The 14747-nt window shown below is 50.7% G+C and overlaps 1 protein-coding gene across 3 annotated transcripts in view; it reads right to left on the reverse strand.

The window, feature by feature from the left end:
* Nucleotides 1-14747, reverse strand: part of LPIN1 (lipin 1) — an 80790-nt gene that overhangs the window by 44485 nt on the left and 21558 nt on the right. For all 3 annotated transcript variants that reach the window (XM_042933651.1, XM_042933649.1, XM_042933650.1), the window contains exons 2-5: nt 8208-8408; nt 7369-7464; nt 3449-3756; nt 1477-1602 (exon numbers count right to left, since the gene is read on the reverse strand). In XM_042933651.1, the coding sequence (XP_042789585.1) occupies nt 1477-1602; nt 3449-3756; nt 7369-7464; nt 8208-8408 (731 nt within the window). The remainder of the gene's footprint in view (nt 1-1476; nt 1603-3448; nt 3757-7368; nt 7465-8207; nt 8409-14747) is intronic.

Below are 14747 nucleotides of genomic sequence, written 5' to 3' on the forward strand. Positions count from 1 at the left end.
AGATCTAGGGGGACAATGGAGGAGGTTCCAGAAAGGTCTAACATCTGCACTGTCCATCACGACAGCCACAAGCCCCACGTGGCTACCTAGCGCTTGAAATAGGATGCGTCCCAACTGAGATGGTCCACACATGTGAAATTCACAATGATCTTACACATTGCGAAATACCTCGTCAATAACTTTCTGAAAACTAGTTATTTGATGATGTTTTGGATATGCTGAGTCAAAGGAAATACACAAAAAGTAACTTCATCAGTTTCTCTTAACCTTTTAAGGATGGCTCCTAGATTATTATAAATGACATACGGAGCTGGCCTTATGCTTCTATTGCACGGGGCTGGTCTGCAGACAGACCCCCACAGGGAGGCCTCACAGGCCCCCCAGCCCCATCCTGGTGACTAACACTCACTGTCACGATCCTGGCTGGAAACCAGGTATGGGACACATCTATTTTTCTGTGACTTCGACCCCAGTGCATGCTGCTGACCGTGCTGTGGCATCAGCAAGGTCACTCTAGTCAAACTTGAACCAGGAGTGTGTTTCGCAGACTCTGGAAGGCAGGGAGGCAGGAAGCCTTTGTGACAGGGGCTCCTACACTTTCACTAGAAACGAGAAGTACCTCCAACACATTAGGAACAAGAACGATCCCAGGAAGCCATCAGTTCGCACATTTGAGACTTTTTTCCCCCAGTGGCCCTCCCTCCACCGTGAAATTTCAGCCCCATGGCCAGACTGTGCAACTGCTTATGTGCTGTGGCCCTTCAGAGGCCACGAGCCGTTATAACATCTAAGAAGTCTTTGCTGCCCAGGAGCCAATTTTTTGGTCTCAGTGGGGGTGAGACCATCCCTGCTGAGGACACACGGTTTCCATCTGTCCCCTCCCCAGTTCTTCTGAAAAGTGCTCAGAGGGGGCTCACGTGCTCTCTGAGTTGGCACTGACAGAAGTCTCTGGAGTCTTCGGGAGGGCAACCTGCACAGGGAGCAGGTCTGGTCCTCCAAGTTTATACCGGATTCTAGGGTGACTTCAGACTTCTTCTCAGGGAAATAAATACCCTTGAATTCGGCAGAAGGCATTAAGCATGAGGACAGGGCATCATTCTAACAGCCCAGAACCACCTCGGGGGCTCCTGGAGCGACAGCTGTGCTCCTGAACCTTATCTGAGAGCTAAGTGTCAGGAAAGGCTGTCACCTGTTCTCTCCCACTGACACATAGCACTGAGTAACTTACGTGGTCTTTCCTTCAACGTCACCTATGGGGACCCCAGAGCCACGATGGCAGTTTGACTGGGATATCAGATAGAAGTTGATGGTCTGCCCATGGCCTTTTTCGATCCTGATCCGTACCTCCTACTCTAAACTGCATTTTTTCACTGTTTACGTCTACTTCACTCTTTTATTAAACACACCTCCTATAACTGACTTCAAATCCTCTGGACGAGGGTGCGCGAATGCACACGCTTTCCCCCAGCAACCTACCTTGCGCTGGGGGACCACTCTCTATCAGAATTAGGGTACGATGCTGACTGAGGGTAAGTCACGATGGGGGAAGGGTTTTCCTTAGAAACCTCTTCTTGGAATGCAGATAGATCATTAGGGAGAGTTCTGGAGGAAAAAAAGAAAAGACGAAAGTCAAGGAACTATAAGTGATAGATTCACACTAAAGGCAAGTTTCCATTTCATACCGATTATCTCTAAATTGTTTATGGAGTAACATGACCTCCTTCTACCACCCGGGTATACTGCGGGCAGTAGAGAGGGAAAAAGTGAGACAGAGACACATATAAATGTGTTTCGTGCGTTGGCCGAATTGCAAATGTAAAGTGACTGTATTCAAGCACCTGGACTGACGGACGTGTGTGATGGTTACACAGCCTGCTGTATACACTGTGACACCAAAACGAGACCCAGGAGGCTGTCAAGGTCTCGCTGTGCACGGGTGGGGCTGCCGAATAACTGAATGACCACACACGGATGATGCTTCATCCAGCAGAACAAATACGTGATAGAGACCAAAGGAATCTTGTAACTGCAAAATGATTGCAGATCTGTCTCGTTTCAGGTAGAATGCCTTCATTAAAAAAATAGGATGCGCTATTTCACTCACGCGGAGGCCATCTGTCCGTATGTTTGCTGTTCCCTGAGGTATCTATCACCAACCAAGTTCTGGAATGAAAAGCCACACAGGCATGGCAACTATAATAAGCCCAACCATCAGTTTCTGAGCCTGCAGCAGATTAGAGGCTATAGTTAGGAAAAGGGACATTGCCAATTTGCCTGTATTTTTAGCCAAGAAAAAAAATAACGTCCTATTTTGAATAATGAAGCAGAGGGATACGCCTGATGTCCCTTATCCCTTGTTGATGCTAACAAGACACAAAAACAGTCATCAAAAATGATACCGAATGACATAAAAGTCTGAACCATCAAGCTCCCTTACAAAGGAGTTTTTCTCTTTGAAAACTGGCGGTCGTCACCAACATAGTTAACACACAGAAGCACAATGTCACTGCACTGTCAAAAGCAAAGCCAAACAAGATGACCGTTAAACCTTGGGCCTAATCAAAATTGAAAACGGGGAAGTTTGTCTGGAGGGAAAACTGGCCATGTTCTACACGTACTTGTAACCTGAAGTCTATCACAGATCAGGCCCTAGCTAGAAGCCAGTCCGACTGCCAGGAACACAACCAGCGTCCAGATAAGAGGAGGCAGGTTCTGGGGTATCTGGGTGGCTCAGTTGGTTAAGTGTCCGACTCTTGATTTCGGCTCAGGTCATGATCTCACGGATCGAGCCCTGCGTAGACAGCGCAGAGCTTGCTTGGGATTCTCTCTCTCTCCCTTTCTCTCAGCCTCTCTCTCTCTCTCTCTCTCTCTCTCGCTAAATAAATTAAAAAAATAAAAAAAATAAAGAGTACACAGGTCAGGTTCTGAAACTATGGTTTGGTGCAGGAAGTATTAGTTTGCTCAGTTCTCTGTTCTTTGGCTCTGTCCTAGAGGTCGAAGTTACCAGACGAGGGAGGAGGTCTGATATTACCAGCTGCCTCAAATCTCTATGCTACTTTAAGGCTGGGTCCACAGAATTCTAAAACTCCATCTAAAATGGGGCTCCTGGGTGGCTCAGCTGGTTAAACGGCCGACTTCGGCTCAGGTCACGATCTCACGGTTCACGAGTTCAAGCCCCGTGTCGGGCTCTGTGCTGACAGCTCAGGGCCTGGAGCCTGCCTCGGATTCTGTGTCTCCTCCTCGCTCTCTGCCCCTGCCCTGCTCATGTTCTGTCTCTCTCTCAAAAACGAATTAAAAAACACTGAAAAAAAAATGTGTTTTAAACTCCATCTAAAATACATTACCATAAGAATAAGGAATTCTGGGGAAAAAAAGAGTTTGTAAGAATCATCTTAAAAAGTCAACGCGCCCAACTCGAACACAGGTCCTGCCTCTTGAGAGCACTTACCTACTACCGTCTGGCGGGTCGGCCTCCTCGTCGGAGCTCATCTCTATGGGAAACATGTCTTCGTCCTCAGATGTGTTCATGTTGTCGTCTCTTTTCAGGGTGTCCAGCTGGGACTTTCTCCTCCTTTTTCTTCTCTTCTTCACTAAAGAGCTGCTCGAAGGGGCCTCACTGGGAGGTGAGGCCTGGGCTGACGTGCTGGGGTCCAGGGTTCGGAGCCGATCTACCGAGCTCCTTTTCAGCTGGCACTCCATGTGGGCGGCTCCGTCCGACAGGATAGGGGACGTGGCCAGGTACATGGGGATCACTTCCTACGGGAAAAAATCGTTTTCAGAGTCTCATGAATTTGGGCATAAGGAGCAGGATGCTGCTAAAGGCCAGCCAGGGTCCCTGTAGGAGTCTGAGCGCCCCTGGCCAGGGCCGCGCGGGGCAGGCCGGCTGGACGCCACGTCTGGGGGGTGCGGCGGCCAGACCTGATAGCCGACCACAAAGTCAACGAGACATTAAATGCCATTTGTACCGAATCCTGCGTTTTCCTAATTGTAACAAAGCAAGGTACTTAGTGACTTCAGGCCACCAAAAGCCGGCTGTGTTTGAAATATCTAAAGCAAAGAGGAGAAAAGGGGCTTTGAGGCATTTATATTACCCTGGGATCTGGACTCAATTTTGCATTTCAGTGTGGGTAAGTGTGTGCGTGCATGCTTGTGTGCAAAAGGGAGAAAGAATGTGTATGTATTTTTTCATACGCACTGAATTAAAATGACAGTAATTAAAAAAAAAAAGGAAAAAAACACCTGACAGCCGCCATCCCCAAACCTGCCGACAAAGAGAGCACATCCTGGCACATAGCTGATGATTCGATACTGACTCTCTTCTTAAAAGCAAAAGGGAAAAACACACAGCCTGTCAATTTAACAGTCGTTTAACAATGATTTGGCAGTTTTTAAAAAACTGTAAAGATCACTGTATTAACGAAGGACTTATTTATTATGCGACACTCGGTAACAAGAAGTAAAGAACATACACGGGCGCCTGGGTGGCTCGGTCGGTTAAGCATCAGACTTCAGCTCAGGTCATGATCTCACAGCTGGTGAGTTCGAGCCCCGCCTCAGCTCTGAGCTGACAGCCTGGAGCCCGCTTCAGATTCTGTCTCTCTCTCTCTCTCTCTCTAAGAGGTTTAGAGAACATCCGATGTGCTGCACATATACAATGAACATCTCAGGGCCGAAGCCTCAGGCTGGGAGGGGAGAGGTCATCTCAGCCAGCCGCGCAGTGGGCCAAAGTGGAAATGTGGACGGCCTTGAGATGGGGTTAAGAGCAAAGAAGGGTCCACAGGCTGGATAGGGGAGAGGCGGATTGCCGCAGGTTGAGGGGGGAGACCGCATCCTGGGGCAATCCGGAGATGAGGGACGCAGGCTTCCCGGACTTCCGGCGGCCTTCTAGGGGTCGCCAGAGGCAGGCATAAGGGGCACAACGCACTCTGGCCTCCGAAGCCCCGTCCCACCCACAGGCACCCTCAAGGCCAGCACAGCAGGCCCCCGGGTCTGCACCTTCCATGACAGCCTCGCCCCAAACGCGTCTTCAACTCTCACAGTGTAAAATCTGTCCAGAGCTAAGGGACAACAGAAATGTAAAATGCAAGTATCCATCTGAGATGGAAAGAATCGGTAATTCCGAATTAATGCTTCTCAGAGCCTTCCCTTTGAATAGGAAGGTAAAGATTGGCAGGGACTCCCCCCTCCTGCCCCTCCTCCCAACCCCCCCCCCCCCCCCGCCGCCTGGGGTTATTAAGGGATGAAGGGTATGGGATGAGGACGCCGGTCCTCCTTTCATGTCACACCTTTGGGTGGGGACAGAGCCTGGGACGGTTTTCCTCTGAAACTGAAATTACGGGCATTCGCGTTAAAGCCTGGAGCTGTCGAGATCTGCTCGTTTCCCATAAAGCGGCTATCTCCCTGTAAAGGAACTCGTCTAGGTGCATTGCACTGAGGAATCACGACAGGATCCCTCAAGGTGGCTTTCTCGATGAAGGAAAGCGTTGAAAAGTGGTCTGTCTTAGAAGAAAACGTAGCGGTAAATCGTCACGACCTTGGACTTGGCAAAGGATGCTTAGCTAGGACGCCGAAAGCAGGAGTAACAAAAGGAAACGGAAAGAGATAAACTGGATGTCATCAACATTTAAGTTTTGTGCTCCAAAGGACACCATCAAGAAAGCGAATAGGCACATATAAGGAACTCTCAACAACTCAATAATAAAAAGACCAAAACCCAAGTTAAAAAAGATCTGAGTAGACATTTCTCTAAAGAAGATATACAGGGGCACCTGGGTGGCTCGGTCGGTTAAGCATCTGGCTCTCGGTTTCAGCTCAAGTCATGATCTCACGGTCTGTGGGTACGAGCCCTGCATCGGGCTCTGCGCGGACAGTGCAGAGCCTGCTTGAGATTCTCTCTCTTCCTCTCTCTCTGCCCCTCCCCGACTTGCGCTGTCTCCGTCTCTCTCCAAATAAATAAATAAACTTAGAAAATCGACATTAAAGGAAATATACAGACGGCCAATAAGCACGTGAAAAGATGCTCAACATCATTAGTCATCAGGGAGATGCAAACCACATCGAGGCACCCCTCCACACCCCCCAGGGCGGCTGGAATCGGTCAGCCGGCAAGTGTTGCTGAGGATGTGGACAAATCAAGACTCTCCTGCACTTCTGGTGGGAATGCAAAACGGCGCAGAGCTTTGGACAACGGTCTGGGAGTTCCTCAAACACTAACCACGGAGTTGCTACGTGACGCAGCAAGTTTACTCCTGGGTACACACCCGAGAGAAATGATAACATATGTCCACACGAAGGTGCAACATTACTCATCACAGCCAAAAGGTAGAAACATCCCACGTGTCCCTGAGCGCACGAAGGGATACACAAAATGGGGGACATGGATCAACGGGCTGTTATCTTGCCAATACGGGCTACAGAATGGATGAACTCGGAACACATGCAAAGTGGACAAAGACAGGCACAAAAGACAACATGTTGTAAGACTGAATTCATGTGAAGTCCAGAAGAGGAAAACCTATACCAGCAGAAGGCAGGGTGGTTGCTTAGAGCTCAGGCAGGAATGGGGGCTTGAGAATAGGCAGGTAGTGGCTAACGGGTACAGGGTTTCTTTGTGGGGTGATGAAAATGTCCTGAAATTGACTGGTGACAGTTGCACGTACCTTACAAGAGACAATACTGAAAGCCACGGACTCGTATCCTAGAAATGGATAGATCATCTGGTACCCAAACTGTATCTTAACAGAGCTGTTAAAGTCTTTAATAAAAAATGCAAGGGAGGGGCGCCTGGGTGGCTCAGTCGGTTAAGCGTCCGACTTCGGCTCAGGTCATGATCTCGCGGTTCGTGAGTTCAAGCCCCGCGTCGGGCTCTGTGCTGACAGCTCAGAGCCTGGAGCCCGTTTCAGATTCTGTGTCTCCCTCTCTCTCTCTGACCCTCCCCCATTCATGCTCTGTCTCTCTCTGTCTCAAAAATAAATAAACGTTAAAAAAAAAAATTTAAAAAAAAAAAAATGCAAGGGATTTGGTCACTCGCTAAACAAATTAGAACAGTCAGCCCTCTGGGATTTGACACACCAGTGTCAAAGCTGTATGCTTTGGACAACAGCTTGGATGTGCTTTGGTTCCCGTCTCCTTGGACACGGTGGGCACGCGGAAGCAGGACCGGTGAGCCTTGTGTGGACATAGCACACACCCACCCGTCTGGCGCAAAAACCCCTGGTACAGGGAAACAGCCACCCTTCTCTGCCGTGATGGTCTACACCGCCCAGCACGAGCATTACTTCGCCACACAAACTTCCGCTGCGTCCTCTAGATAAGCACTGCTCGAAATTCAAAACTAGGAAGTAACGCTGACCGCCCAGCCTTCCTTACCTGATCACTCTCAGTCTCTTGAACAAAAAACGCTTCTCCATTGTCGCCCAACTTCATGTGCAAATCCACGGATTCCCCGTTGATTTCTATGTCAACCTGAAGGAAAAACACACCCCACCACCACAGGAAACCTCATGGGGGATGCCGTGTCCTACATACACATATTTGAATCACATACATCCCCGAAGGATCTCACAATTCCAAACCTCAATCAATCCATCCAGACGTGCTCTCCGCCATCGGAAGTGGAGTCTATTTGCCCCCCACCCCCCACCCTGAGCCCGGGAAGGCTTGCGATTGTGCACAGCAAGCAGAGCACAACAGAAGTGGCTCTGTGAAACTCCCGAGGCCGGGTCAGAAGAAGGCAGGGTCCACCTGGCTCCTTTCCTCTGGAGATGCTCACCCTATATCCAGCCGCCGTGTCGTGCGGCCACCCAGGCCACATGGAGAGGCCACATGTGGGCATTCTGGCCAACGCTCTCAGCTGAGAGCCCAGCCGAGGGGCCACCAGCCATGTGAGTGACCGCATCTTTGGAGCGGGTCCTCCAACTGAGGCTCCAGATGGCAGAGGGCAGAGAAACCCCAGCCTGGCCACGCTCGGTCTGAATTCCTGACTCACAGAACCCACGAGCTTAATAAGTAGCTGGTTTTTGCCACTACGTTTTGGAGCAATTTAACACCACAGTTGGAGATAATATACTTGTCAATTCAGTGACCAGCCCCTTCCAGTGTGAAGCCACGATCCCAGAGGTCCAAAGCTCTGTGTACAGACAGAAATACGATGATTTTTCTCTGAAGAAAGAAACTGTACCCCAGGTCACCGGGTCCTACGCTCTTACCACTTTCTCTCGGGAGCGCAGGACCCCCATCTTCCCAAAGCGCACGTGGAAAGGGGAACACTGAAGGCTCCCGTTGGGTTGGCGGACGACGATGATATCAATACATCCAGACAGGGTGGCAGGATTCAAGCCCTTGTAGAGTTCCTTCACGGTGACGAACACCTGGCCCGCCAACTGCCCAACGTAATTCATGGTTTGAGTCTGGAAAACAGAGACACAAACACACACACAGACGCACAATTAATTCAGAGAAGGCCATCTCTCTAGAGTCAGTCCAAACGGGCTCATGGTCACGTCAAACACACGTGTTTACACGTGTGACTTTCACAGCTTGTTCACATCATCTTGGTCCACCGGAATGAGCCCGCTATCCATCTACCCCCGACCCGGTCAGCAAGCCCACAAACCTCCACGGCAGCGGCCCCAGGAACCCCAACTGGTAGCACTGGGCTCTTCCCCTCTGGGCCTACGGTTCTTGCTTACGGCACCCTTACGGCCCCTGCCAGCCTCACTCTGTCGTCACACGTAGGTTTTACACACGAAATCTTAAGACTCTCGAGAAGAGACTGTATTTGCTACCTCTTCGTATCTATCCGCCCCCCCCATGCCAAAGAGAACAGATATTCAATAATATGAGTTGAAAAAAGTGGCTGTTTTCACTTGAGAAGGAAAAACAATGACTTTTATTTAGAACAACCTCCATCCCGGTCTTGGCCTGCCTATCTGACTCTGGCCCATGACTCCAGGAGACATTCATCCGAACCACTTTGGTTTGTCTGCCCAGCTAATCAACTGAAGTCCGGTCAGCAAACACCCGGGTGTCTCCTCTACAAGGGGCCTGGTGGCGGGGACGCAGAGATAAAAAAGACCAAGTCCCTGTCCCCTGAAGGGATCCACAGGCTCATGGGGGCGACAGAAGTAAAACACAAGGAACTAGAATATGTCACTGCTATGTCTGTTCTAGGCAGACGCTAAGGGCCATGACCCAGGGAGGCGGAGGGGCCACGCCAGGGCAGGGAGGTGGGAAAAGGTGGACCAGAGCCCTGCAGGGGGTGCTGTGCCCGTGACAGAGGACATGCAGGGAAAAGATGGAGCGTTTGAGCCCCGCTGGGAGGTCCGGACGTTTCTAGGTGGCAACGCAAAGCCACCGCAGATTTGGGAACGACAAAACGATGATTCGATCCATGATTTCAAGTGAGTGTCATGATAATGACGTGCAGACTGGCCAGAAAAAGCCAGAGGCTGGAAGACTAAGTGGCGGCTGCTGATGATGGTGCAGACAAGACTCCGGCCCGAAAGGAGGCCACGAAGAGGCAGCCGGATGTGCTCGGGTCCAGGGGCCCGGCCGTGAGCTGGTGCCATATTCGGGCTCCACGGCCGCCTCAGTGCTGGTCCTCAGCGGCCCACCTGCCCACCTCGGCAAAGCCCACCCTCCGGTTCCATGGTCTGGCCCCGTCGCGTGCCCCGATGTGACTCACAGACTGGCCCACAGCCCTCGGGAGCCAACCCTGCAGCCGTCGTCTGCCATCCACTCCTCCTGGCTCTGCCTCCCCGGGCCTCGTGCTCTCAGAGGTGACTGCGCCCCCCCCCACCCCCACCCGGGGTACCTGTCCTCAGGATGCAGCTCCCTTGGGGCTCCCTTCTTGCCAGCCTGCGGGTCCCTTCTTCCCCGGCTTTGCTGACCTCAAGCGAAGGCCCGGTCAAACCTGCGCTCCCCTCTCCTCTCTGTGCACTTGACCGGGCCTCCTGAGGCCACGTGGTTTCACCACCTGAGCATGGAGGGTTTGCACGTTCTGACTTCCAATCGCTGGACCCCAAGACCTCACCCTCCCTCCCACCCATCACGCCCCGATTCGTCAAGGTGACCACCCGCCCTCCATGGGGGTGTGAGGGACCACGCTGAGCCCACCCATCTTCGGGTCCCTGACAATGATCCCGGCGACCACGACCTTGAGTACGCACGCCTGTCCCTGACCTGTTTGCGCAGTTCGGTTCTATGAACTTTCTCGCCCTGATGTGTCCCTGACTTAGCCCTGTGGTTTTCCTGTCACTTGGCGAAGCCAGATTGTCCCGGAGGCTAAGGACCAAGCCTTCTCTTTTCAAGTGAAAAAACCAAAAACTACCTTTCATAAGCCGCACCTCAACTCCTGTGACGTGTGGAAGTGAGAGCAGCACCCCAACCCCCCGCTTTACAAATGAGGAAACCGAGGCTCAATGCTGGCTGGCCAAACACCCTGCAGGCAGGGGGCAAACACGAACTGTTGATTTAGGGCCAACTTAGAACAGGCCAGAACCCCAACAGCAATGAACAAAACCTCCAGAGAAAAGAGCGCAAGAAGGCCCCGACTGGCTCACTGTACAATTTTAAGTGGCACCCTCTTGATCGCCACCACCCGTCTCCCCCAGAAAGAGACGAGCAGACCCTTCCGTGCACACATGCGGAGACGCGCTCGGGCCAGCCTCCCTTAGACGGGGTCTGCGTGACGCGGCCCGGCACCCACGGCTAACGCAAGTCACGTGGACGCGAAAATAGAAAACGGCATGATTTCTAAATCTGTGTAGCCGTGCAAGCTAACTGACTTCGTGTAACAGGGGAGAGGGGACCGTTCCTGGAGATGAACAATGCGGAAAAAAAAGCACTCCTTGGAACCTTGATACATCTTGGTTTTGTTTTAGGGTTTTTTTATTTGTTTGTTTTTTAAAGATTTTATTTATTTTTATTTTTTTCATTTTCATTTTTTTTTTTTTTTATAATTTACATCCAAATTAGTTAGCATACAGTACAACAATGATTGCAGGAGTGGATTCCTTAGTGCCCCTCCCCCATGTAGCCCATCCCCCCTCCACACCCCCTCCAGCAACCCTCAGTTTGTCCTCCATATTTAAGAGTCTCTTCTGTTTTGCCCCCCTCCCTGTTTTTATATTCTTTTTGTTTCCCTTCCCTTAGGTTCATCTGTTTTGTTCTCTTAAAGGGTTTTTTTTAAGGAAGCCTTATGCCCAAGGTGGGGCTCGAACTCATGACTCCGAGATCGAGAGTCGCAGGAGCCAGCCAGGGCCAAGAACCCTGATATTTCTTCTAGGGAATCATTTTACCGAAAAAAAAAAAAAAAAAAAAAAAAAAAAACGCACCACCTCGATGTTCAATGTAGAGTTTAACATACAGGACTCACCGAGAGGGGTAAACCTCTAACTCTATAGCCAAGTGTAAGCAGCATGAACATTTTGGTACGATTTCTCTCACATGACCAGGTGCTCGAGTGATTCTCACAACAGCGCCGTAGACACGAGGCCTTTCAGACAAGGAAACTTAAGGACAAGCAAAGGTGCAACGAGGCAAATGCCCAAGGTCACAGGCCTGGGTTCGGAGGCGACCTCTGATTTGGTTCTGTCAGTCCCCCTCCCTTCTCCCTGGCCCCTTCCGGCTTCATCACCCTCAGCCGTGGGCCCTGCTGGTCCCTGAGGGACAGGCGACTGCCTCCCTGCATCGAGGCCCCCAACCCGCGCCCCAGCCCCTGCCCCTGCTCACGCGGCCGGGGACCCACCGGCCAGCATGCCGTATTCCCAACAAAGAGAATGCTCGTAACTGGATGGTACTCCCACATGTCGGCATCCCAGCTCCTCATCTGTGAGACGAGGACATCTGCCTGGGTGACCTGCGAGGTCCGATGGCCTGAAGATAAAGCCTGAAAGGGCATCTTCAATAATTCAGACTAAATGGTGCTCTGCTCTCCCGTCCTCAAGAACAAAGCTTCCCTCCCCCGTGTCAGCGAGCAAACTCAAGGCTGTTGTGCAGAATCTGAAGATTTCGAAGGTGGCAGGACCCTGGGTTGTTATTCCGACACCTCGTTTGACAGAAAGAAGCCCAGACACGGAAGGTGACAGGCAGCGCTCCCCGTCTCCAAGAGACGGAGCGGGACCCCGACAGCCTGATTCCTGGTCCTGCGATCTTCCCTTCGTGCGTGGTGTAATTTTCCCACCACAAACAACCGGAAGTTACTTTGCTATCTTCAGCTGCCCCTTCTATTGAATAACGTATTTGCCGATCGGAAAATATCTCCATTTGGAAGCAGGGAGCCTGTTCCATAATTCTCAGCAAATGACAGGTTCGTGGCCCCACCTGGCAATATGCTCCTCGGTGTCTACAGGGACTGTCTTAACCAACCACGGAGAATCTTTTAGGAAGGGGACTGCTTGGACGAATACTATCTGAAACACGGGAAAAACACGGGTTGGCAAGGTTGGGAAGATACTGGAATCTATGTGTGTTGTTGGTCAGAATGCGAAACGGTGCGGCGCGGTGTATGAAACAGTACAGAACACAGTTCCTCAGAACATTAAAAACAGAATTACCGTATGACCCCGCCATTCCACTTCTACGTACAGATCCCCAAAAACCAAAAGCAGGGTCTCAGAGAGATTCTTGCACGCCCACGTTCCCAGACGCGTTATCTCGATGGTTCCACGAGGTGGAAACCACCCAAGTGTCCCTTGATGGATGATGAACAGATAAACAAGATGTGGTGTATACACCCAATGGGGTATTAGCCTTAGAAAGGAAGGCAATTCTGATATTCGCTACAACGTGGATACACCTTGAGGACGTCATGCTAAGTGAAATAAGCCAATCGCATAAGGTCAAATGCCTTATGTACGATTCCGCCCACATAAAGTCCCTAGAGCACGGAAATCCCTAGAAACAGGAAGTAGAAGAGTGATTATTACCCTCGGCTTCAGGGAGGAGGGAAGGGGAGTCAGTAAGAAACAAAAGCTGGAGCTGGAGGGAGGGATAGACGCGCCAACGGGGTGAAAGTCCTCATACGAAGGTTCTGAACTGCACACCTGCAAATGGCTGAGACAGTCCCGTTTTCTGTGACGTGTACGTCACCACAATTTTAAAAGGGGGTGAGCGAGAACACTGTACCAACCAGAAGTCATTTCAGGAAGATGAATAATGTTTGCCTGGACCTAGGAGGCATGGGACAGCCTTTCAGGGGAGGAGGGGGGCGCCCGGTTCACCCCCGGCTTCTGCTTGGCTGAGTGAGGGGTGCAGGCAAGTCGGGGGGCGGGGGGGGTTGGTCCATGGCTCTTTATCTCTCCTCTTGCAGGATTTCCTCTAAATAAGCGCTGGGCAAATACTGGGCGAACCCAAGAACAGACGAGCTGGACGCCAATCTCACTTCCTCGGATCTGTTCAAAGTGAAAGGGCTCAAGGAAGAAGGTAAATTGATTTCCCTCAAGATAGGAAGCCAGACCAGCCAGCCTGAGATGGACTCCGTCCCTTCACCGGCTCGTCAATCTCATTACCGTCCTCCTTCCCCACGGTCACTACCACTCCGGGTCGGGCAGCGAGGGGAACGTTTTGAAGAACAAAGCATCTTAACTACCTCAAGCATAACCCGAGTACCACCTGTAAAAACACAAAACAAAATGCTTACGCATCCAGTGGGACAGAGGGGCACGCTGGAGACACCTGCTCCTTACTCACCCCAGACCGAATCCCTGTGAAGTCTAGTGGTTTTCATCTCAAATATACATACAAATATACATATGTGTGTGTGTATATATATATATATATATATATATATATATTTTTTTTTTTTTTTTTTTTTTTTTTTTTTTTTTTTTTTAAACAGGGCATCTTCTAGCTTTCCAGAAGATATTCTGAAGCTATGAAATCTTATGGGAATAACGTCTTTCCAGACAGTTTTCCCTAAATTAGAAACTACTGTGGTACTTATATTAGAGCCAAACAGATAAAACACAAAATCCAAAAGCATAGGGGCGCCTGGGTGGCTCAGTCGGTTGAGCGTCCGACTTCCGCTCAGGTCATATCTCACGGCTCATGGGTCGGGCTCTGTGCTGACAGCTCGGAGCCTGGAGCCTGGAGCCTGCTTCGGATTCTGTGTCTCCATCTCTCTCTGCCCCTCCCCCGCTCACATTTGGGGTCTCTGTCTCAAAAATAAATAAACATTAAAAAAAATTAAAGCGAAAAGACAAAAAAAAAAAACAACAACAACAATGGGTAACACCAGTTACCCCATTTCTAATGCAGAACCCAGGGCACCAGGTGGGTGAGACGCTCAGAGTAGCGCGGCCAGCAGCAGAGTGAGGGCGGGAGCCCAAGTTGAACCCCGAGACTCCCCTGCTCTCCTCCACGTAGCGCTGCTTCCCAATCTCGGTGCATGAAACCGGTATAAATGGGTGAGGCCCAGTTAAAGAAAATCGGCCGCGTGGCTTTAGAAAAACAGATCTAAATGTCACGTAATATTCAGCCCCGGTGGACAGGGTACCCAGTGCTGTATAGACGATCATAGATTGCAATTAAAGTCAGAATTACGGACAGGACTTCCCAGAGCCGGGGGGCACAGTCTGTGAGACCAGGCTTCTAAGGAAACTGGCTCATTAGAGGGACTGAGCTCACCATCAGTGGTGGTCTCACCAAAGAGTCTAAACCACCAGGTGGCAAAAACGTTGTGGAGAGAATTCAAGAATTTGATGGGGCTCTAACCTGATGATTCTGTGACCTGCTCGCGGCAACAC

This window comes from Panthera leo, chromosome A3 (assembly GCF_018350215.1).
Source record: "Panthera leo isolate Ple1 chromosome A3, P.leo_Ple1_pat1.1, whole genome shotgun sequence".
Lineage (NCBI taxonomy): Eukaryota > Metazoa > Chordata > Mammalia > Carnivora > Felidae > Panthera > Panthera leo.